At 35.9% G+C, this 26,427-nt stretch overlaps 2 protein-coding genes and 1 long non-coding RNA gene across 6 annotated transcripts in view; 2 read left to right on the forward strand and 1 right to left on the reverse strand.

Moving 5' to 3' along the window:
• Positions 1–1,140: 1,140 nt before the first annotated feature.
• On the forward strand, positions 1,141–5,928 carry LOC135796605 (uncharacterized). The gene is made up of 4 exons (XM_065308692.1): positions 1,141–1,265; positions 1,342–4,226; positions 4,289–5,494; positions 5,561–5,928. The coding sequence occupies exons 1-4, from the start codon at positions 1,238–1,240 to the stop codon at positions 5,822–5,824; spliced, it is 4,383 nt and encodes a 1,460-aa protein (XP_065164764.1). The 5' UTR covers positions 1,141–1,237; the 3' UTR covers positions 5,825–5,928.
• Positions 5,929–6,694: 766 nt separating this feature from the next.
• LOC135796606 (retinal guanylyl cyclase 2) overlaps positions 6,695–26,427 on the forward strand; it is a 30,879-nt gene continuing 11,146 nt past the window's right edge. The window contains exons 1-4 of one of the 4 annotated variants that reach the window (XM_065308696.1): positions 6,695–7,010; positions 11,200–11,647; positions 13,341–13,489; positions 17,056–17,197. In XM_065308696.1, coding sequence (XP_065164768.1) covers positions 11,482–11,647; positions 13,341–13,489; positions 17,056–17,197 — 457 coding nt within the window. In that variant the 5' untranslated portion in view covers positions 6,695–7,010; positions 11,200–11,481. Of the gene's footprint in view, positions 7,026–11,199; positions 11,648–13,340; positions 13,490–17,055; positions 17,198–26,427 lie in introns of all 4 variants that reach the window. The other 3 variants (XM_065308695.1, XM_065308694.1, XM_065308693.1) reach the window with 3 other exon arrangements.
• LOC135796607 (uncharacterized) lies at positions 12,590–13,464 on the reverse strand. The gene is made up of 2 exons (XR_010549365.1): positions 13,301–13,464; positions 12,590–13,239 (listed from the first exon to the last, which is right to left on the reverse strand). It is a non-coding gene; the product is annotated as an uncharacterized lncRNA (long non-coding RNA).

Below are 26,427 nucleotides of genomic sequence, written 5' to 3' on the forward strand. Positions count from 1 at the left end.
AAAATATTCAAACAAAGATTTCAATTGAAAAATTTAATTTTGTTATTGATTTATTATTAGAGTGAGAAAATTAGGAAATTCTAAAATATATTTAACCTAACAACTTACTTTCATTGCACAATTTTCATAAAATTTTATCATTTATTTAAAAAAGCAAATGTTAGATTTAATTACGTTATTATTAATATTATGAATGCAAAAGTGCCGAGTTTGTTTGTTTGTTTGTTGCACTTTCATGCAAAAACTACTTCACTGATCTTTATAAAACTTAGTAAACATATTTTCGAGGGTATTGTGAAGAACAAAAAAATAACAAAAAAAAATGTTTTTCCATAAATCAAAATATTTATATTGTTAAAGTATGATCGCCAACCAAAAGTTTTAAATAGTTATATAATTCACATTGTGATGGCACTGAAATGCATTATTTTCATTTTCATTAAAATTGAAATTGAGAATTTTATTCTCGCCGTCATGAAATTGGTTCAAAAAACAAACCAATTAGTTACGCAGCTTTTTATTTAGTGTTTTTTATAAATAAAAATAATTAATTTCACATTGTATTCGGGTTATTTTAATTAATATACCTCTGAAGCAGCAAAACTTTTGATATTTGCACACTGCATTAACGGCGAGTACAACGCTATTAATAAATATTCCGAGGAAAATTAATAAACATTAATTGTACAAAAACAAATTCCCTAATTCTAATTCATCTCTCCGACGAAAATATTTATGATTCATGTTAGAATGCATAAAAGTTGTAATGGTGGAATAATTTTAACTTGTAACAAACAATAATAGTGATAATGAATGATTTGGGTGCATTTTGGTGATGATCCGGCTCAGAAAAACATATCGTATAATTAATGTTGCCATTAACAATATAAAAATTAAATAAGTAAATATTATATCATACATTAAATTAAGTATCAGCAAATTTAATTAACCTTATCACCGTTTATATTTTCGTAGTGTTTATACTAGTAACGTAAATATATTATTTGTTATTACCAATGTGTTATTAGGTGATCATAATGATTAAATTTTTCCATGCAGGTCAGCGCAGAGAGCATCTATTGGCTGACCGTATTATAACGATTAATACATATCGTTGAATTTTATTATATAAGTTAGCAACTGCAATCACTCAGCGAATTTTTGTGATAGTCAAGCATTATAAAAACGAAACCAAGCCGGCATCTCATCAGTCGGTTTTTGTCGTCCAATCACCAAGATGGGTCGCAATACTGTAGGACTGTGCGGTAAGTTCAAACAAATAAATATTTTTTTTGCATAATTTTGAATTACAATATTGTTGTTTTCTTATTTACTTTACAGTGTTAGCACTTTTCGCTTCGGCGAATGCGTTTTACCCCCTGATTCCGGAGGGTAAAGAACTGATCTATCACTACCATGGTCTCATTCGTGCCGGCAGTCATTTGCCAACTTCCTACGCCTCCGCATTCATCCTGGATGGTAATCTGCACTTGCAAACAGACAAGAACTCTTCCTTTGTCCGTTTCTCTGACCTGAAGTACAAATTGTACAATGGGCAGTACGACGAATGGCATGAGTACGACACCAAAGAGATTGACCTGCCGAAGGAACTCGAAGTCTTTGAGCATCCTTTCAAAGTCGTCTATGAACCATGCGGTCACGCCTGGGGCATCGCAGTCGAAGCCGATGAACCTCAATACTCTGTCAATGTGAAGCGTGGTATTGCTTCCATCTTGCAGATGTACACTGAGAAGATCGACTGGACCAAGACTACGCCCTATGCGTTCCACACTAAGGAACATACCTTGTATGGCAAGGGACCTTACTACTACACTGTCTTCCCGGGCAGCGATGAGTGGACCGTTAAGAAAATGGCCGAGCCCCACAGCAACCACCATTTGTATGCTCACTTGAATACCGGAAGCAAAATGGGTAAATGTGATGTTAAATACGACGAACCTCTGACCCGCGATAGCAACCAAGCTTACACCATCATCAAGAAAGACGATGCTTACCTTATGGAACGTATGGAGTCCAATTCTGGAATTTTCTACACTCCCTATGGCGGCGAAGGTTACGCTTTCCACATCTACATGAACCAAACCATGACTTTGAACAAGATTGAAGCAGCTTCCGCTCCAATGACAGTTAAGTCTGAGAAGTTCTACAATGGTCTTACCTATTACACCGCTGATTTCAACACCATGCAAGGTATTGCTGATATCTTCAATGGAAGGCGCACCTACGATATGGACAAGATGCTTGTTGAACTTGAGACTATGCTCTATGACACCATGAAGTACATGCATGAATACCATTTGGATATGAAGGACCCCGACTGGGCCCGCGGTCAACTTGTTAACCGTATGCTCTTCCTCTTGTATCAGTTGGACCAGGCTCATCTGGAATCCATGGCCGATAAACTTATGCAGAAGACCAGCGAAGAAGACAAAGAGGCTCTTCACGTTTACTATCACATGTTGCCTCTGATCGGCAGCCATGCTTCCTACATGTACATGATGAAACGCATGAAGACCAAGAAGATCAAGGATAAGCTTGCTTTGGAGTGGCTGCAGAACATGCCCTTCCATGTTAAGGAACCCAACAAGATGCTGCTCGATCACATGAGTGAGATGCTTAACTGGGGTGAAGATATTTCTATGGATGTTCGCAAGAGCGCCATCTTGGCTTTTGGTACTTTCGTTGAGAAGGCCATGTTCCGTCATAACAAATTGAACCATATCAACAATTGGACCGGTCATGAGGGTCACGACAATGAAGACAACTTCACTCCCGACTATGAATTGGATGCTGTCTTCCCCGGAGCTAAATACTACGAGAAATACGTCACCATGTTGGGCGAGAAGATGAAGACCACCAAGGATCTTGGTATGCGCACTGCTTACATCAGCGCTCTGTACAATACCCGTATGGAGAAGGCCATCCACTACTTATGGCCAATTGCTCGTGGAGAACTCTTCGATGACCATTACCTTCGCTTGTTGGCTGTCAAGAGCATGGGTGACCTTGTCAGTCACAACGAGGAACTGGTTTATGAAATCTTCTGGCCTATTATGAGTGATTACAAACTGAACACCAACCTGCGTATCGCTGCTTACTACCAAATCATGAAGACCCACCCATCCGGTCCCCGCATGGCCAATCTTCTCTGGCAAATGATTAACGAAGAGAACTACGCTTTCTATCAATTCCACTACAGTTTCCTGGAAGCCATGTCCCGCACCACTGATCCTTGCATGGACGATTTCAAGACAATTGTTAAACAAATTTTAATGTACACCCAGAAAGCTGAATACTACGGCATGACCGGATACTATGAGTTTGACTACATGGACACCAAGTATGAGTTTGGACACCAATTTTCTGCTATGCTTGTGAAAGCTCCAGGCGAGTCTGAAACCACTCTTAAGATTAACATGGCTCACACCGCTGAAAATGCCAAATTCCCATTGTATGGATTCTTGATCCACGTTGATGGTATGGAGGCTTCCGTCTTTGAAGATGTTATGCTCTACATGAAGGATATGTCCAAAATGATGAACTTTGAAAAGGTCTGGAAGGCGTATAATAATATCTACAACAACAAGGAAATTCGCATTGACATTGGCGTCACCATGTATGGTCAGGCTATTATGAACTGCCATTTTGATGCTACAAACATCAAGGAGTTAAGCAATTTCATTGACTTCTTCATTGCCGATCAGTACGACTACGTGAAGAAGTACTTCAGCATTACCTATCCCATGCAGACCAACGTCATCATGCCGACAGAAATGGGTTTCCCTGCTTTGTTCAAAATCCTTATTCCTCAAGTTTACCTCTTTGACATTAAGCTTAAAAAGAATTCTCTTAACAATATGATTATCTGGCAGTATGATACTCATATCAAGGAGTGGACACATGGACGCATTGGACTGAGCTTCTACAATCCTTTCATTGATATGTATCAGGGAGTCCAAAGAATTATTACCTTTGACTGGGTACAACCATTGTACTTTGACTTGAGTTTCAACCCATCCCAACAGACATTGAAACTGTCATGGAAGAGGCACGACGACCCCAAGAAGGATACCTACGGTATGAGAACCTTTGCTGCTACTTACACTTTCATGAGAGACGACTTAAACCAAGGACTTTTGCAAAAATCGAACCCCGAGCTGAAGAACTGGGAAATGGTTACCTTTGGCGATGAATACAGAAACACTGTAAGATCATTCAGATTTATAATTTCTTATGTATATTTAATTGATATTTTTTGGTGTTCTAGCGTGTTCTCTACGAAGACGATTGTTCCAACACTGGTTATCACACCATGATTCACAAGTTTGATAGTGACGTATATGCTAGCAACATGTCTATCTTCAAGTCCTATAACCATTTGCACTACTCTCAGAACTACCACACTTACTTTGGTCATTGGTTCTTGACTCGCTTCCACGCTCTTATGAACGCATTTGAGCAACCCCATCCTTATGTTAACGGTATCTTGGTTCGCTCCGAAGTTAGCAAGCAGTACCCTGTCACCAACATCGACATGAACATTCGCTTCAACCGCGAATACCAACGCGGCAATATGATGCTTTATCCAGCTACCTTGTGGAATCTTCGTGGAACTTACTCAATTAAGAACAAGGAAACCACCATAAAGACCTGGGACGCTAACCTTATTGTGAATTCTAACATGGGTCACACTACTACCACTGTCAAGGGCCTCTTCGGCCTAATTATCCCTGGCAAAGAAGACTCGAGGATCTGCCTTACCGGTAGTAGGAAATACACTGTTGATGGAATTGAAGGTGAAGCCGCCATTGGAACGGTGAATGAACCCAAATGCACTAACATGAAAAATATTATGGAAATTAAGGTGGTTGGTGAGCAACTTCCGGAACAAATGGACAACAAGCACATTTATGGAGAATGTCAAGAATACCTGTGGTCTGACCTTCACGATATGAATTCTCTTGACTGCTACATGGCCAGAGATACCCTACGTAAGTGGACTTATGACTTCAAGACTTTCGATATGCCCGCCAAAATGCAAAAGTACGTCCGTGGATACTACGATTGGTTGAAACTAAGCTTAGTGAAGTACCTTACCAAGTACGATGAAGCCTCCATGGATATGAAGAAGGGTGAGTGGAAGATTGTCCATGAATATCCCTTGGTGGGTGACAAAGTTGACTTGCACGTGTACACTCCTGACAACGACTACCAATTCAGCGGTATCCCATCCTGGAAGTACCCATATTACAGATATCACATGATGTCCACCAAACATTTCTCGCCTATGTTCAAAATTATGCACACTATGGGCTGGACCCATGTCTGCGAAATCCACCAAGACCTAATCTACAACTCTACTTTGGAACCGGAAGAGTTCATGATGCCCGAAGACTGGACAATGTATTTAGGAGACGCTGAGACTGGTGCCAAGCACGGCATCTGGATGAAGAACCTCAAGGGTGATGATGTGGTATGTTATATTGTAAACAATCAATAATTTAATATGTACTAAATACAATGTTACTTTTATTAACAGGCTATGAAGATGATGCACGGTGAACACAGCTTGGAAATTATGCCTACTGGTCATATGACCTACGATATCATGGTTGATGGTAATAAGCTTCCGGAACATACCTACCAGTACGAAAAGGAGTGGTTCTGGATGGACTTGGTTAAGGAGACTGGCGTATTCAGCATCTTCTGCATGCATACAGGCGCCCATATTGTCTTCGATGGCCACCATCTGTTCCATGAGCGTCCTAATATGGAAATGCCAATGTATGGCAGGTGCGCTTAAGTCAAATGCAATTCTCATCAAGAATCAACACTCTATCAATCAACAACTTGTTATATATGAATTAAATTAAGACCATTAAATTAATAAATAATTACAACAGCAAATATCAACTTTTGATTTGAAAAGTGCAAGCACTGTAATCTTGGTTGCAGACTAACTTCTTATTGCTGATTAACGTATTGCCACGTTTTAAATGCGCAATATATCGCAAGTCAAGCACAGATTTCTAAATTTCTTCCATGTTTGTCCAATATTTCAGTTGCAAATTCGATAAAATTGAGTTTATTTGCAAAAAACATTTGTGTTAATATTTAAAACCATAATATGTGGATGTGGATGGCAATATTTTGCAATTTGCGGTATTGTACCAGGATAAACATCCTAGCCGCAGGCAAATAGAATGAATACACAGTTAAATTACGCACAGCAAAAAAAGTAGATCAAAACAAAATATTTTGTTACCCCTTTAAAGAGAAAACCAATTAGCAGGCGATAATTCAAAGTGTACATGATTAATTAGACCGCTACAACATTAAGCGTGATCCATCACCACGTATTTTGCACGAGTTAAAAGCTGCTTGCTTTTCCCCATCCCAAACTAATTAAAATTAACTACATCCAAAGTTGCCTACAATGAAAAAAACCCAACCCACAATGTAGGAATGCAAACAAACATCTATGTGCAATTTGGACGATGCGCTGTTTCGTCTTCGATAATCCGACGTAGGCGATCGATTACGTACCGGCCCATTACGACCGGCGGCTGCACATCAGCCGCCCCTAGCCGATGCTGCGATCCCGGCGTGCACGTCAGGACTACGCACAGCGCTCGAAGGCAGACGACCAGGACCAGCGAGCGGCGTGCGCGTTTGCTCCCTTCGTACGATGTGCGCTGGAAAACCAACTCGCATCCCTCGCAGGACCCAGTCAAATTCTGGCAGCGCGAGCGTACGCGTAATGTTAACGCCGCGGAAAATCGTGTGCACCGTCGATCGCCAGGACATACTCGCGAGGATTGCGCTCCGCAACGCGTGCGTTTGCTCGCTCGAGCATTGAATTACGAACAACAACATTCATTGATTGAACGTTAAGTGATTGATTGATTGAGATTCATTGGATTTTAAACTCCGACAGCGTCGATTCTCAATAAATTTTGAATGCTACGTTTATATTTCTCACGTTTCGCGTAAGTTTTTTATTGGTATGTAATTTTTCAAAGGAGAAAATTTGTTTTGTAGAGAAACTAATTTACTAGGAAGTGATCTACTTTCCTTCGCGCTTTTATCTTCAATCTTTTATATTCTCTCACTCAAGAGCAGGCATGTGTAAAGTAAATGTGAACTTGCATCCACAAAGAACAACGGATAACTCTTATAACTGTCCGAAAAGTTCCCGTTTCGTCTGCGCGCCGCGTTCCGCTTTGGTTTCGTATTGAAGTTTTATTTCACCCTTGCCGACTGTCCAAAAAGTAGATCTAGATAAAATGTTTACTCCTTACATAATCGACTTTCCGCGAACAATGCAATAGTTTTCAACTAGGTAAGCGAAAGAAGAAAACGAAAAAAATGCGAGGCAAATTTATTTATGTCATTAAAATGGCGAGCGCAAAAGCAGCCCAAGGTGCGAGCTAGAAATGTGCACTTGGAAAGTTTTATCGAGTCGTTTCCTGTTTATAAGTGAAAGCAGGGAACGCGGCGGTGACTGAAAAAGCAGGAAATTGAGCAAAAAAAGACACGAAGCTGTGAACAAAATTAATAACATCAGGAAGGATTATCTAGACTTGTGCGGAATATCAATTGGACAATAGGGATTGTTATTGATTCTTACATCTAAAATAAGTTTTTATCATTCAAATAAAAAATAAAAATAAAAAACCTATTTTAGTGAGAAAATGTCAAAAAAGTTTAGATCAAAATATTATACAACTTAATTTATAGAAATGTTGACCTATCTAAGCCTGGCAAGTGAGAAGTAGGCCTTGTTTTGTCCACTAAGTCTTGGTTTCTGGTCCTACAGGCTTTGCAACCATATCCCAACCATTATGTTATTACACGAACATGTAGGACGTGGGTTAATGCTAGCAAAACATGTTTACTTGCTTCAATTTTGATGTTGGATTTACGCAAAAACGAAATTTTCAATCATTGTATTTTGCAGAATAAATATTGTCACTTCGAGAGGTGAGAGGTGACCTGAATCCTTTTAACCACTTTGGATTGTTATAGATTTTATGTCTTATTTATTTTAAATTTGAAATTGTCTGAAAACACGAATATACGTTTATTTATTTTTGTAAAATTACATCTCGAAGCAATATTTACAAAACCTGCAAGCAGCAAGAATACTCAATCTGTTTATTCAGAGTTTTTCGTATCAACTCATCAATATTCCAGCGAGTTTCTCGCTCAACTGGCTTCCGCTCTAAATTTTGTTACGACGCTAACCAATACTTCGCAGTCGATTGCACTAATCAGCTAATTAGCCGGCCGGCATCGATCGAGTGTATGATAAAGCCAACTAAGCTCTTGATCTCTAACCTCCTCCGAACCGCCCCCGAAGCACCGCCTTTCGATTTTCGCTACACGGTAAAGCAACACCCCGGACACGGCGGCTCGGCGCCCACTCGTGTTGTGATGACTCAAACATAAACGAAAAGCAGATGAGAGCCGGCGGACGGGCCCCGAGCTTTGTATAAATTAATTTCACGCGAATAGCGTCAACCTCAGCGCAAAGTTTGCGTGTTGGTGTTTGTTTCTGTCGTGTATGTGCAAACAGTTTGTGTGCGCACACTGGGCGCATAATTGCAATAAACAAGAACGACAGCGGCAAATTTAATGCCGGGCAAATCTGATGCCACTAACATTCTAACGGATAGGAAGTGTATTAACGCGATTTCAGAGAAGTTAATTTCTTGTTGTTGGCGCTGCTGAATATTAGCTGCCAGCAGAAAGTTATTACGTGGTTGCGTGAAACTTTCTCGGCGTTCGCTTCTTTTGTAATACGAAATTTCAATTTGAGATTTTTATTAAATCGCTTACGGGCAAACAAACGACGTCGTCCAACATCTGAAGCGTTTGGTAATGAATTTTCTAATTTTCATATCAATTTTCAAGCTACCTACATCCTAAGAATTGTTATATGTATTTTCCTCGATGTTTTTATTCTGTGGATTTTACGGAAAATTATTAAAAGTTTTAAGGAAAAGAACTTTTTACGATGGCGATTATCTTAAACTTTCTTATATCTTAAATTTAACATTTTTCTGGAGTTTATTTGCAACATTGTTGAGAAATTAAAAAACGATATTTTTCTTGTCATAGAAAGACATTTTAGGATATATTTTTTGTACAGATTTCAAAGTTATTTTTTAAATGTCTAAAAAACTAAAATTACTTTTACACGTTTTTTTTTGTTTATGTATGTATGTTTATGTATATTTTAAGCTTACGATCTTAAAATATTAGAAGTTTCTTAATGCCAGAAGATGGAGAATTAATTTCTCTTGGGGCACAGTGTATTTAACAGTAATGTGCATTTAATATTTTAGAAAATAATCCAGTTATATTAAAACAAAATCATGCATTTTATTCAAAAACTCTGAGATTCTTATACAAACCAATGCACATGTAAACGTTTCGAAAACTTTGTTTCAGTGTGGAATTTTCCATAAACGAAAAATTATTATACGCTACAAATAATTTATGTTTCTGTAATTTACTCAGAGGATATTTGCAAATTTGAGTATTATTTTTTGCTATTTTTGGTTGAGCATTACTTTGGGCAAATTAAATCTAATTTACATTTTGATCTGTGTTTTTATCATTTGAAGAAAGCTGATGCTACTGATTAGGTAAACCACTTCTAAAATCTAGGAACTGGTATCCCAATACGTCAAAAATATTGGGTAACTCCATAAATAAAAATAAAACATAATTTAACTTGGCCAAATATGTTAAACAACTTCCAAACGCACGTTTTGTTAAATTAACTTGAAAATATGCTCTTATTTATTTATATTAACCTTAATATTACTCCATTTGGCATCATTTATTTTTTGTGCCTTTGAATTAACTCGACTTAGCTTGACACGTTAAATCCAATCTGAAGATAGCACACCAAATTAGGTGTCAGTGCGCAAAACGCCGCTGGATTTATAAGTTAATAACATAATTGAATGATATATCACCCAAGTCGGATTTTGCGCTCAGCGGAGAATGGCTTCCATTCACAATTCATGTGCATTCTGCCGGATTCACGCGCGGACGCGCCTGAAACAAAAATACGAAAGATAGGGGATGATTTTTCACTTATATTACATTTTTATACAAAGTGCTCAGAAAAATAAATAATTATCTCTTCCTCTTTATCGCTTTGAGTGTAATATTAATGATTTATTGTGCGTGCATTCCAGAATATTAAAATAGGAAATGTGATTGAAGTTGGTACTTTGTGAATCCCCAGAGTACGTATTAATATGGTGCAATGATTGATGACGGTGCGCATATGTTTGATCGATGATTGCAATAAATGTACGAAATATGCATTTTCTACTCGATGTACATTTATCACATTGTTTCATTTAAACAATGATGCAGTATCAAATGGAATTTTGTGCATAATCCTAATTTATGTACTACTGTCGCGCTCGGAACTTAGGTACCTATATTGTAACTCAAACAATGTTTTTATTTTTAATGCACAAACTTTAGTATTATTTAATCTTTATACAATGATGTAATATCCTACTATTAATGAAACTCATCCTCCTATCGTGATTTATTGCATGTTGTAAATTTTCGCTCTGTTTGTATTTCTCGTTTTCGAAATCGTCGAACTTAAATGGACGCCTTTGGGCCGTGCCAATCTAACCTTTCCGAATGTTCGCCTCAAGATTCGCGCCGACGACATTCGGGCGTCGATTAATAACGCAACGCTGACGGTGTAAATGAAACGACAATGATGATCCTTCGTTGTTCGTCGCTCATAATCGCACAGTTCAGCAACTCCATTCAACTTCGCGCAATATTCGGATAACTTTAAAACGCCTCGCGTCGGCTTAATGTCTCCTTAGAGCGCGTACAACCCTACTCCCGAAATGCAAATTGCAGATGGGATTATAAATTATTACATGTTATGATGATCACTTTATTATAATCGTTCGCGTCGTGTCGTCGCAAAGTTGAGAATATTGGCTCGGCTTAATGGCGAACAATGAGACATGAGCAAACAAAGCCATCATAAACTCGAATGAGCAATCAAAGTAAATTAGAAACGTTAAACCTCTTCATCAAACAATCTTACAACATTATCTTCTACATGAGTACAAATTAAAAATAAACATTTTGATTATAATTAATTTTTTTAATGTATTTCAGATTGGATTTGGGGGAGAATTCAAGTAAGAAATACTTTTTGAAATGAAATAAATTGTATTGTGATAAAAGGAATGAGACGGGAAAATATTTGCAAGCATCACCAACTCTAATAGAATAGAGTGCAGTACAATATGATGATCAGTGTAGCAGTGGTTCAGCGAGGGTTTGAAAATATCAATACATGGAACTAATTGTGTTGCGCTCCAGCCGCAAAGGAGAAGAAAAGCTCCAGAAACACCATGATAATGATGGTCTTTTGATCGGAAAAACGCTTGTCGTGCTATGAAAACGGCAACTCTCTGGCTGGTAACGCTCTTCTTGGGGTCCTTCCGCACTAGTCATGCCCCGTCGCCCCCAACCTTGCTGCTCCACCTCACCGAACTCTGCTACTATCCGAACGTGAACGTCGACCGCCTCACTGGAGATTACAATCGCTTCGTATTCAAAGGTAAGAAAAGAAAAGGCAAGAACAAAACAAACACTCCTATTACCTGTTTCACCTTCATTTTCTTTTATTGCTTTACCGTGGTGTTCAATGCGTTGTAGGGGTAGTTAAGACTCACTAATAGTATCATAATTAGAGGGTTGACGGTAATGAATTTCGGGAATGTAAAACACTCCTGATCTGTTTCAATTCCACACGGAAATAAATGACTAAATCTATGTCATTAATTTAATGAAATAAATATAAACGCGTAATACCTTAATTTGCGTTCAAAATAAGCTATAATGAGTGAAAAGACTGTTTTGGAAAACAGCCTGTGATGCTCCGAAATATACGTCTAATACTAGTTTTTGGCCCACGACTTCGTTCTTGGAAAATTTAATAAAACTTTGCTTAACTAATTGCAATCTTGTCTTTTATTTCTATTATATGCTGCCTTTGCTAATAATTTTCTCCATTTAGTTAAAAGAAATGCGAAATTTAATGAAACACTTTAACGCCACCTATATTCAAATTATATAACTAGAACTATTTTTAGATCTCCATTTACACTCTGCAATTTATATTTTTGCGTCAAAAAGATGCCTATTTGCTGCAGCTTGATAAAAAATATTTTCATACCAAAATGTATTAAAATTTAACATATGCCTTTATAGTATTAGTTGGAATTTGCAATAAATATCATATTGTTGCAGACATGAATTGGTCGGAAATTACGTTTTTGCTTGTAATTTTTAATTTCGCACCAAAGGCTTGACGTTTTTTGTGACGTCAATTGCAAACTATACAATTATTGGATAAAACCTGAAAAACAACATCCAATCTAAATTAAAGTACAATCGAGTTGCCCGTGGCTGGTATTCCTCTCAACACCAAACTGAGGCCGATCTGGGATGTGACGTCAGGTTTGAGTTGTTCGCTTTGATTGGTGTTCTATACATCTCGGAGGTTTTCTGAAGTTTGCAGTTTAATTTTCTTAAACAAATCATATTGCACTACATTTATAATATAAAAATGAATTGCAAAATCTGTTGGTAAGCGCATAACTCAACAACTCCAAGACCAATTTGGCCAATTCTTGTTTTTTAAATGTGTGTTGAAGTCCAAGGATGGTTTTTACGGCGAGAAAACTTCGAATAATTGCCGGGAAAACAGCCCTTTTCTATAGTTGGCATTGGGATTCAATCATAGTTATAGTTAAATAGTTGAATCCGAGATGACGCGCTGAAGTGCATTTTTAGCCATTCTTTATACAATTAATTTCTTCAAAATAAAATTACTAATCTTATTGATAGAATTGACACATACTATGTCTAGAACAAGAGAGTAAAAACGAATTACATTTTTATTAAACACTACCGGGCCGACGTCGCGGGCAAAAGCTAGTTTTATATATATTTTTAACAATTTCTCAGTTTCTATTTTGTTTTCTCAAAATTTTATTTTTGCAACAAAAAGTAGTCTCCCTATTAAGTTTCCCAAAATCCAGACTATCTAAAATTTATTAAAATTTGTTCAATGGTTTATACTCGTACGTGAGTGCATGTTGAATATTCCATTACATATTCCTATTCTTTTCTTTTCATATAAGTTTCCTAAAAGAAACATTATCTTTGTGGTTAGTTCAATAGTAAAATATAATTCTCAAAATAATACTTGCGAACCGGAATGAAATCAATAAAACGTGAAATTTCAGATGTGTGCGACGATCCGACGAGAGTGCTACAGATGTTGCGCACCATCAACGTGCCAATAATCGGATCGCTGGAGGCGGATATCTGCTCGCCGGCGCATTTTCTCGCCGACTATTTCAACGCGACGCTTATCACGTGGAACTGTCCCCAGGTACGAATAAAAATACGATACGACTCGTCTTGTGTGCATTAGTGCGTCTTAATCTCGCATGATTTACGATGCGGGGGCGAGTAATACATGCGGAAATGATTTATTCGCATCATAAAACAGAGACTTAACCCGACTTCATCGTGGAAAACTCATGAACATGATGTTTAATAAATCGTTCCCCATCTGGACACGATCGTAACAAACAAATTACACGTGAAATAAACTTTTCTAATAAACGTATCAAGAAAAATATTATAAAATTTCTAGGTTATATTATGAATATTTTTGATATTTTTCTCAAATTTAATTAATTTAATAAGTTTACAGAAGTAATAAATGTCGATTTAACGACTTGAATAAACACTAAAATAAAAATACAGCAGACTTAAATTGCGTACGGTAATAAAATGTAAAACTGCCCTCTGCTCGGTTCATAAACTTTTTTTTATATATTATATAAACGTTCCATGTGTCGTTTTACACAACGATTCCATTTCGCATCTGCGAACGCAGCGTAATCCGCTTTTTCGCATGCATTGGGGGTGCGCTCGTTGAATTTCCTCCACTTTTACCACGCATCATTTGACGTATACGAATCAGACAAGCAAGCAAACCAAGCTAACTTCAATTTTAAATTCACTCATCGCTCGCGCTCTTATTTCCTGCGCATTTTTCCACAATTCAATATCGCGTCGCGCTCGTCGCACTTTATTGCGATTGAATAACGCGTCGTAATTTCGGTTGTGATTACTGGAGGAGATATTGCATTACGGAGATCGATCATTTGGCGCATGTGGAATTGAATTGAAAAATTGATAACGTTAGCTATTTCCGGATTAATGCGTTTGTTTATGCGTTTATTGAGCGCAATCTGTATTTGTGTATGGTAATATGATTTCACCAGTGGCGTGTGACAAGTAGAGGCTAGAGAATTGGGACAAATTCAACAAGTAAATGCAGCGGGTCACATTTTGTAGCGATTTATGAGTGGGATATAAATTGGAAATGAATAAAAATGGTTTAAAATGTTATTATCAGTTTTTATAGGAAATACATCAATGAGAGTGGTTTTTTTTACTGTGGTCCATATTTATGTTCAATCAAAATAAAATCGTTAGATATTTGCGTAACTCTTGAGTTTTGAACGTAATAATGATTTTAAAGAATGAAATAAAACTACTATTTTATAATAAAGATTAATAAATTCTCTTCAATTTTGATTCTATAATTTTTAGTCGAAGAACCAAAAATAACAAAGTTATTAACACAAAATAGGAAAAAATTTCAAAACAAATTTTCTTTTGATCGTTATCATTTTTTTCTGATTAGTTTAATCAAAATTGACATTATAGCATTTTGATAAAAGATTCTTCAAGTAATAATTCCTATTTATTAGATTAAATAAGATAAATATATTTTAATCAAATGCCAAAAAAATATATCTGTATTAAAATTATTCAGAATCCCCAAATGAAATGTTTCCCGTGAATAATTTTGAATCACCATATCCACAGTTCCGCTATTAGCATGCATTGGTTTGTATAAATGGTTGAACTGGGCCGCACAACGCGAATCAGTCATGACAGCCCCATCCGCCGCGATATTCCAATACGAGTTAGCCTGTTGGGTGTGCCGATTGCGTGGGTGCAATGGTCGTGTGCAATACAGGGCGCACTAGGCTGACAACGCGCCGGCCGCCGCTCCCTGTCGGCGCTATCTCGTTCGCACCAGTCACGCCGCCGCTGGTACATCACATTCACATATTTCAAATCGCACTTTATTATGTTCTGCGTGACACATATGTCCGGGAGTCGCTTCTGGCGCGGCGTATTCGTTGAATGGGAGCGTGTTGCTGGAGTCAGATAATGCGCTTTGCTCGTTTGCTCGAGCTTCATACAGCTTCCAGACTTGGTGTGACTTCTGGTGCCACTTGAGGTTGTATTGAAAATCGGATTTATCGGATATTTTCATCATGTTCTGCTAACTTGCGTAAAGTGTTTAATTTGAAACATTTCATCTTCAAAAATGAAATTATAATTGGTTTATCGACGTGTAAAGTCTTATTGGTCATTTTAAAATTTAGTTTCTAAGTGGTTAATATTAACAAACAACATAACCTAATCCAATAATTAAGAATCTTGTTGGCGGAGATTATAGATCTAAGGAACTAGAAATTAAATACATAGTATGATTACTTTTTCTATAAAAAGGAAAGTAAAGAAAAGAACTACTACCCTGTTATTTTGTTATACCAATTTAAATATGCTTTTAGCCAAAAACTTGATAAACGAATCTTGAAACTGTTTTTCTTGAAATTAACATCTGGCAACCAACCATACACCAGCTGATCAACACTGTTGCCAAATCTTACTTTCATGAAAACTTTCACCAATCCTAGTACGAATTAACTTTGAAACACAATCATTGTCAAGTCACGAAATGCGGGATATAATCACGACACTGTTTATAACTGCATTAACAAATTATGTATTACCATCAGACAAATTTCCGAATGCCGCGTTCCACCGACGGAATGAAAACCGGCATCCACAAGTGCGGTTCGGTGACGCACACACTGTCACACACATTTCCGCTCGTAATCTCGCGGAGATTAAATTATTAGGTGTGCAAATTTATGTTTGCTATGAATTCGCACCCGCCATCACTTCTGGCCGCCGACACGGCTGGCGCTCATCCCAGTTCAAACGTAATTGATTGTCAATTAAATTATCAGCGCGCAAAGTTGATAATCAACTCGGGGCGCCGAGCACGCTTTATTACTATCAGCAAACGCATCGCGCAAAATGCTAGGAAATTAGATAAATGAGTTAAAGACTTTTACGAACAATTAATCATCTTCAACTTTGTATGTTTTTTAGAAGTTATACTATAACGAGGTAATGAAAATCAGAATCTGGGGAAAAATGGGATTATCTTACATTTTAGTTATAAAAGGTCATGTTTGAAAGCGTATTTTAGACAATTTTAAGTCATTTACACCAAAATACAAATTACATGTTATTGATTAATTTTTTTGCTGAATTTATTTTAAGTTGAACGTGAATTGAATTACATTTGTTTTGAGTATACATTTTTCGCCTCGATATTAAAAAAAAAATAGTAAAAACTTTGCGTATTCAATGTATAATCAGTTTTGTTTAAAACTAATTATAGAGTAAAATAAAGTCATACATAATGTATCAGCTCCAATCAAACATTTTGCTAAAAATCAAAATAAAATATCAAGTTAAATATCTTTTAATAAATTTTGAATAAATCATGATGCTTGAGTAAATAAATGAAATTATAAGGTAGAACTGTCGTAGAATTGTAGTTAAATAAAGTTTTACCCTGAATGCACTTTATACTATCTATTAAAACATATAAAAAGCAAATTATAATTCCGCCATGAATGAAATGTGAAATGATCATTGATTGCGAATTGAAATGGCAGCAATCGCTGGCAATTTCGACGCGAAAGGTATGCGAAGTGATTGGAATGCGAGGAACATCGTCGACTAGCACGCCAATAGTATTAATGCTAATACTGTGTGTTTTTCCAACAGGAAATCGAAGAACCGCCGCCGCCGTCGCAGCTCGCCGCGAGGACGACGCGCAATCTGGGCGCGAGCATTCCGCTGATCGCACGCCGTTTCTCCCGTCTAATAACATACATGAAATGGAAATCGATCGCCATTATATCCACAAGTAAGTGTGCCGCGTGTTTGCTGTGCCGCGCACTTTATAAAAGCTTTTTGCTTAATTTATTTCCCGACGACGCCGGCGTTACTTTCCATCTATATGCATGCATATTATTTGTGTTGTTTGGCTGCGCCGTGGAAAAAGACATCGGGAATATATCGCGTTTAAATCCAGCCAAATTTATGCAAACGCGTTTTACATAAACACACCGGTGTGCGAATTTGCAAATGGAGCGCTGTATTTTTACGCTGAAAATTCTATTTTAATTGAATTTCATTCTTACACTGATTTTTTATCATCATTCTTCTAAAAATAAACTTTTGCTTTGCACAATAAACGAAAGTATCACTTAAAGTACACAATAGTAGAGTAGTTAACTTTTGTGCAACTTTTTTTTGTACGGTGCTTAAAACTTTTATTTCGACTCATTAAAATTGTAAAAACTTTCCGTGAAGACGCAATCAGTTACTTTTCACTTATTAAATCCCAAGAACCTTAAGGTTCAAATTGAAAACTTCCATTGTGCGCACTTACCTCCAGCTGAAAAAGTTTTCAAAGCGCTGTAATATTTATCGACGCCTTTTATCGACTTCTACCGCAATAACAATAGGGAATGAAATCCATTATGATTATAATCTCACAATTTAATTTTAATACATTTAATATTTTAATATGTGCGGAATTCAACACATAAATCACCTACACCACCATTTGAATTATCATCTATCCAAGCTCGAATTCGCGATGAAAGTAAAAATTATTACTCGGCGCAAAAAACACATAAACTAGTCAGTCGGTGAGCCGCCTCCCAGCGTGATGTATCTACAATTTGCACAAAACAGAAACAGCGCTAACAGAATGATTGTAAAGCTGTGTTATCTGCCTGTGTCGTGATTTTCACAGCGCACAGCAGGTTGGTTTTGTTTCGCTCACGTTTAGTACCTGTGTTCATTGTGAGGCAGTGCCGGGTGGATACGGTTATTAAAGTAGCCATGTTGGCGCGTGCGCTGTAAGGAAGCATTAAGAAAATTGCACGCGGCGCAACGTAGTAAATCTTGAAATGAAATGGAGAAGGCTGGGCAAAGGCAAGGGCAATGTATCAAAGGATTGGTCGCATAAATCATTAAAAATGAAATCAGATTTTTATATAGATAGTACTCATCACGTAAAAGCATATTTTTTGTAAAAGAAACATCGTTTTATATCTAATTATAAATCTTATCCTAGCTAGTTCTATAAGTACGGTAGTTTGTATGTTTGTGACGCTTTAACGCAAACATTCTTAAACTAGTTTTAATAAATTTTAGTATAGAAATATTTTGGTTTAATGAAAAATGAGTGAACTACTTTTTGACGCCATTATATTTATCTATAATATAAAAATGAATCGCAAAATCTGTTGGAAAGCGCATAACTCAACAACGCCTATACCAATTTGGCCAATTCTTTTTTTTAAATGTGCGTTAAAGTCCAAGGATGGTTTTTACGACAAGAAAAAATCGAATAATTACCGGGAAAACTCTAAAGACAGCCCTTTTCTTTGGGATAAAAGTTGGCATTGAAATTCAATCATAGTTATAGTTAAATAGTTGAATCCGAGATGGCACGCTAAAATGCATTATTGGCAATTCTTTATATTATAATTAATTTCTTTAAAATAAATTTTTTGCATATCATTTTTATTAAATACTACCGGGACGAAGTCGCGGACAAAAGCTAGTAAAATAATATATATTTTCAGTGCAAAGATTTAATTATAATTTTAGTTGTCTCATTTATATTGAGATGAAGATAAGGTGCGTAATTAGCATTTCTAATTTCCTTAAATTAAAATTGAGACTCATTATATGCCCAAGAAGCAGGAACGTAATTTGTTTGTCTACTAAATACTACTAATTTTTGCGAACAAAGTTAAGGGGAAGAGCTAATAATAAATATTTTCTACTTCTACCTGTAAAACGCCAGTATTTTTACTTGGAATAAACAACACACTTTATGTCATTTAACAACAATAAACAACAACCGCAAAATATAAAAAAACTACTAAAATTTAAATTAAAAGATGTAATTATTCGGATTTAAATAAATTATATAAATTAAACTAAATATTAAAATAATTTGCAAAAATAATATTATATTTATGTATCTATGTCACGTGTTTCACTCTAATTGTGATAACGATGCACCTAGTTATTGGGATTCCAGTAATAGGCAAGTTGTGCAATAGATATTCCAAGTAGCATCATTAAATGACGGCATTGACGTGTCGTGGAAATCTGCTCCAGACATACGAGCAAATTTGGAGAATTACGTAGATGCGCCCGAATGGGGTTCATTAAAAAGGACACCCGAGTTGCCACCTGACTTCGACCACAGTTACTCTCTCACGTTGCCACCACTCTTCACCCGCTAACAACCTCAGAGTCCTTACATCATTCGAACCAATATTCTCGACTCCAACTTTGCATCACCTTCCTAATTCACTAACTCAAAACTCACATAACATTTTATATGTAATCTACAACAATACAGATTTGGATTTTAATTTAAACTTAAACAAATACAAGAAAGATTTTAAGCGAGTGAACGTAGGTATTAAATTTTGCATACATTGGGTCTACATGTTTATGATTACACCGCGGGAGGATTATTAAGTAGACCGCACAGGACGCCGGAATGTTGTAAAGTAGGGATAAGCCGTCCGCTCGTCGGACGAATTCTTCTTTATCCCGTGATGGTTTCCCGGCGCGTCCACCGAGTTGTACGCGTCGGGGTTTTAAATCTACTTTTCTGCTGCGGAGACTTCTCGGGATGATTTTATGGAAAGTGATGAAAGACTAATACACTGTTGATGCTTCTTTTTTTTTCTATATATATATATTGTTTTGAACAACAGAAAATATTAATATTTAAAAATATGAAAAAGTTTCAAAACTAAAAAGAAAATTAAACACTAATAAAATCAGGCAGAAAATAGTTGATTTAAAATATAAAAACATTTATTCCAATTTATTTTGCAATATACATTATTATACAATACATTTTAATGCATTTCATAGGAAAGAATGTTAAATAATTCTGGGATATTTATATATGGTGCATTTTTAACTAAATTGAACATTATTTGATTTTTACATCTCTTCAGAAATGTGATCATAAGGTTTCTTTTTGTTTTCATTATATTTATTTCAAAACTTTTTTATTTCTTTTTTTATCAAATATCCAATCTTGCAAAATGAGAGTTCCTTTAAACTATATAAACGCAAAAAAACGATCAAACTGCCGTTTTACCATTTTACAAATACCCAGTGTAACCTAATAATAAAAGAACAACAAAAAATAAAAAAAAAATAGATTTAAATTTTTTTCAAATTCTTTGGTTTCTCTTGCATAATTTAGTTACACAAACGTATTACAAAAGTATTAAAAATGTAATGTAAGATAAAGTTAAGACAGGTATTCCTTTATTTTTTATCCTTAGATGTCTTTCATTTAATTTTAATTAATTTAAATTAAAATGAAATCAGGAATTACTGGTAGTGGCATTCAAATTGTACCATTAATACAAAATATCTCATATCCCACATCTCAGATCTCAGATCTCAGCAGACGTGGAAAATGTTAGAAACGTTTGGAATGTACGTTTGTTAGCTTTGATCCCAAACAGCCGACCACGCAGCCCTAAATTTCCGCCTCGTACCGCAGTTGGAAGAATGCGGGTCGGGTTTTGTGCTAAACGTCGGTTTATAATCAGCGAACGCTGCGCAGCATAATGTTTTTCTTGTTTTCGTTTCCTTCGCAAATGTTCCAAAGCAGAAAACTTACATTATTAATAAGCCAGCATTGGCTTTTCGAAACGCATACCATAACATTTTTGTTAACCGCACTAATTTCTATGTAAATACCGTCAAACAAAAAAGATGTAACGTTTAATATTTATGTTTTTCATCCGCTGAGAGTATTAAATTTACATAACATTATGTTCAATCTGAATTTAATTGTTAGGCCCGTAGGGTGAAATGTTTCAAATTTCCAAACCAAAACTGAAACAAATGATCTTAAAATTTTAAATCGTCGAGAATAAATATGTTTCCATAAAGCATCTAATAAAAAACTAAAACGCGTTGGTGCTGTGTGTGATGGAGAATTATTCCAGGCTCGAGTGTATTTTCTCCCTCGAGCCGGTCGTGCCCAGCTTTCATGAGCAGTCTGTCGAGTGTTTAAAAAAATCACTTGAAGCATTACATGTTCAAGCCAGAGTATTCCGATACATTTCAGTCTATCTACATGTTATTATGCAAAGCAAACGCATGACATGTTTTTTCGTTATGTTACACAGAAGAGTATTACCTTCATTATACATAAAAGCAGCTTTTATGCAAGTATTTTTAATTAATATGCAGAAATGATACCCGCACGGCTGTACGGTTAGTTTTAATGGTTAGTTAACGAGAAAATATGAATAAATACACGCGTTGGGATAGAAATGGTGCGCCGTGAGCGGAAGCGGAAGCGCATGGCGGTAGGAAAATGCGCGTAATGCGCTCGGATGCGACCGAAAGCTAGAAGTAAAGCCCGCGAGCTGGCTGAAGAGGAAATGAAATAATCAAAGCGAATGTTCCAGGCGCAGGTGGACTTAATGAGAAAAGTCCGTTTTTCATTGAGTTTTAATTGGTCATGTTTAAGACTTATCTAATTATCGCTTTAATATAATATGCTTATTTTATTATGCATGTAATCACGCATTAAATAAACATTTTTATATATAATTTACCTTTGAGAGTTGATTAGCATTTTTTTCTTTTTGAAAATCTGTCTGAATTTGTTTACTCACGAAGGTCGAGAGCGTCATGAATGATTGATGGTGTGTATAAAGCGTAAACGCATTACGATATTACCATATTAAATATAAAGGTAAATATTACATCAAAACCGACAAATGTTCATTTGAGTTGAGATTTTTTTTCTCATATCGCACGCACCGGAGATCTTTTGACTGCCGTTTTATTTAAAAATGCAAAAAGCGGAAAGCGAGTTTTCTTGCGTTGTGCGCTTGGTCCATTGTTGACACGTGTAAGCGCATTTCATAAAAGTTGAGACGGGCTCGTTTCCTCTTAAATTTTGATTGTTAACTTCAACAGAATACTGACATTTATTTAATATGCTTTCTTGCGTTGTGATAATAATAATAATGGTATAAAATTATGTTGTTATTGCGCGAGTAAGTATTATTATGCATTGTAATAATACCTTTGGGCAATTATGTAGCATATAAGGACACTTACCTATGTGCATGCAAGCGTGCAAATGCGATTTAAGACAACCTGCATACGTATTCCATTTTAAACTATAAATAGCTTTAGAAATTAATTAAATGATTAGGTTTGTATAGTAGGATTAGATGGCACGTTAACATATTCTGGTTATTTCAAGAAAATAGGTTATAATTTAATCTAGATTGCACAATTGCACAGTTGTACATTTTGTGTTTAAGTGGTAGTAAACGCATCAAATTTGTTAGTAAGCGCATAACTCAACAACGCACAGACCAATTTAGCCAATTCTTTTTTTTTACGTTTATTAAAGTCCAAGGATGGTTTTCACTGCGGGAAAAAATCAAATAATTGCCGTGTAAACCCTGATAACAGCCCTTTTCTATAAGATAAAAGTTGGCATTGAGATTCAATTATAGTTATAGTTAAATAGTTGAATCCGAGATGGCGCGCTAAAGTGCATTATTAGCAATTCTTTATAGAATTTCTTTTAAACAAAAGAGTAAAAATGAATTAAATTTTTATTAAACACTACCGGGACGAAGTCGCGGGCAAAAGCTAGTTTAGTATAAAAAATAACGAATTAGTTAATGTAGCAACACAATAACATACACTGCAAAATACAAAAACCTTACCTTAACCTCACATTTTCACAGCTATTCTGGTCCTATTTCATCTAATTTATTCAATTGTCAAAAATAAGTAAGGTTACTTCATACATAATTAGTTTCCAACTGTTCTAACTGTTATTGCCGCTAATCTTATTTCGATTCCTGGTATATCAACTAAAATGTTAAATTTGAAGGTTAGGTTTATCTTAAATGTATGCTCCTTGAATAAATTTTACACACTAGTTTAGTTTATATACAGCCAATTGAGTTTTTGCTTTTTATGCAAAAGGTGAAGATCACACTCCGCACGGAAAGCGGTAAAGCCGGTGTATCTGAAGAAAATGGGGCAAGGCCGGCGAGCGCACATATCACTGCTTAAAAGAACCCGTTTTATTGCTCCCCGAATTGCTCTATGCATATTTCATTCGTGTCACCGTGGCAAGGAAAAGACCCGTGCACTGTGGGCTCGCGGCTTGTGCGAATCTTCTGTTTACCTGTTTCAAATTCACGCAAACTCCGGCTTCGACCTCAACCATAACACTCGTAGTGACATTGATTTCTTTTTCTGAGTTTTCACTTTATTTACAATTTTGCTATTCTGGCTATCAACGAATCAAATGTTTGTCTGTTTGTATTTTCTTAATGGCACTGGGCACTCGAGAAGTAAGGCATTGTTTACCAGCGGCTTCGATTTCTGAATGTTTGAGTCTCGCGTGATTGTCGTCCCTATGTACTTACGTGCCAGAGGATGTAAGTCAACAAGTCAATCAGTTCGCAATCGACACGTGTATGTATGTTGTAGTATTAGTTTCCATTTACGCCCTCGATGCGCACTATTTTGATACGCGTCTACGTGTGTCACGTTCATTCGCAACCGCTGCCGTCGCGGGATTTCAATCAATTCAAAGAGCACAGACGGCGCCTTCGAACGTTTCGCTTAGTTTCGTCTACCTTCATCTTTAACTACGCTATTATATACATGTATTTACACTATTATATTCGCGCTATGGGTATGAAAATCAATGCTGGATGCTGGCAAACTCATTTTGTTTAATATAATAGTAGATAGAGATACAAGGGTAAAATTTAAATGTTACACTATTTGATGTATGTAATGTATTTTTGTGGTTTCAAGCGTTTGAGAAAAAATGATTATATGAATGCATTTTGAGCAACTTTACTTTTAATGACATTAAAATTGGTTTAATGGTTTTTGCGTGAAAGCGTAACTAACAAACAAGTTCAAATTTGCATTTATAATTTTAGCCAGGATAATATTGGGATTAAATATCAAATATCTCAGCACAATAAATGTTAAATACCAATTTTAAATACATATAGCTTCTATGATTGACTATTATAGTTTTTAAACTTCGGAATATATTAATTCCAATATTTGAAATATTTCGCAGTATATATTGCATTATGAAACATAAAAAGCGTATTTTGTTTAAAATATAAATTAAAAGTGTATATATTAATTTTTTTCATTTATACTGAATCTCGAATTAACCAACAAAAATATTTTTTGCTATTTTCTGTTAAATTTGTTCTAAAACCATATTATTAATTTGATCTACAGATATACTGAATTTTGAGTAATTATAAAAAAAAATATCCATAGAAATCTGTTTATTAGTATCCTAAATACATAAATTGACAATAGCACAATGTTAATTCTCGTAATAGATTAAAAAAATAGTAAATTTATATAATATGCTCTCAACAGAATTAATTTGATATTTTGACTGTTGACAGTTAGCATTCAATTACACTTATTTGTTGTAAATATAAACAGTACACATAAACAACAACAACATTTCAATTTATGTTGTAAATATAAATGACAAGAAATATGTTTGTGTTATTAGAATGTCTATTCTCAGAACATATCCGAGTACTTACTAATTTGTCCTGTCACAATATAGTTTTCTTACTTTCAACTTGAAACTCTCGAGGCTTCAAATTTTCACTCTATGCGTTTGACGCGCTCTGGGCGCACAATTTAATTGCGCGTCTAATGCAAATTTCCTCGAAGCCAGGGACCCTGGCAAAACCGTCTACGTCGGTGTGACATCCTCGCCGAACTGCGTATTTAAGCAAAGCGCCAAAGTTGGAAAGTTTTTCTTCTCTTCCCGGCAAGTTTCACGGACGCAAATGTAATGCTAAACTTAAACTTTAGACGCGTACGAGTAAAGTGTCTGTTGCCTGCTATTGCATTTACGTCCATGGTTCTACTTGGGATTCGTATTCGCAATTCGAGGCGGCTAGCAAACGAGAATTTGCTAACAGCGCAGACAAACATGCCACGCGAGAAGCGAATGCATGCATGCTGCCCCCTGAAGTCGTAAATCTTTCGTCCGTTGATGCCTCACGACGCACAGCCCAGTCGCTCGGAAGTCTCAAACTTGTGTTTCAGGTGTACCATGTGTTTAACTTTATTCGGGTTATTGTCGGAGTTGCAGTTAATCAAATTACAAGACAGTAAATCACTTTGGACAGAAGAAAATATTGGTACAATTTGTCAAAATTGACATTTTATATGGTCATATAACAATAATACACATTTGTAATTTACTAATACAGCAAATTAATAGCGCACAATAAAATAAACTATAATATAAAAATAAATCGCAAAATCTGTTGGTAACCGCATAACTCAACAATGCCTAGAGCAATTTGGCCAATTCTTTTTTTAGAATGTTCGTTTAGGTCCAAGGATGGTTTTTACGGCAAGAAAAATTCGAATAATTGCCGGGAAGACCCTAAAGACAGCTCTTTTTTATAGGATAAAAGTTGGCTTTAAATTCAATCATAGTTATAGTAAAATAGTTGAATCCGAGATGGCACGCTAAAATGCATTATTAGCAATTCTGTGCCTGAGCATAATCAAATATTGGTTTATAATTGAAATATCCATATCCATTATCTACGGGCATTATGTACGGGACGGAGCCTGCGCCTGCGCATTTACCTACGGAGTTGCTGTTGTTCGTGTCAGAGCGGCCAATTTTTGGCCCAAACCGAAACTGAAGCAAAAACTAGAATTCTTGGCCAAAACTGGCCGAAACCGAACTCTCGGTTGGTCACTAAATTAATACTTATTCGGAAGTTTCGACATAAGAAGAAATTAAACGAAAAGAAATTAAATTAAAATTATTCCACAAAAGGTGTTCAATAAAAACAAAAAATTACTTATTCATGTTTTGCTACTAATAAAGTAGTTTTTACTATCGAAGGTAAATTTAAACCAAAATATTTCTAAATTGCTCGGGCGTGTATGTATTTTTTTGTATTCACACAGTATTCTGATTTGTAACTCGTTTCACAGCGTCACAGGACACTACATCCT

The sequence above is a fragment of the Atheta coriaria genome, unplaced genomic scaffold (genome assembly GCF_025399875.1).
Source record: "Atheta coriaria isolate IRGN ID8LTWV9N9 unplaced genomic scaffold, Caltech_Dcor_3.1 hic_scaffold_7_pilon, whole genome shotgun sequence".
Classification (NCBI taxonomy): domain Eukaryota; kingdom Metazoa; phylum Arthropoda; class Insecta; order Coleoptera; family Staphylinidae; genus Dalotia; species Dalotia coriaria.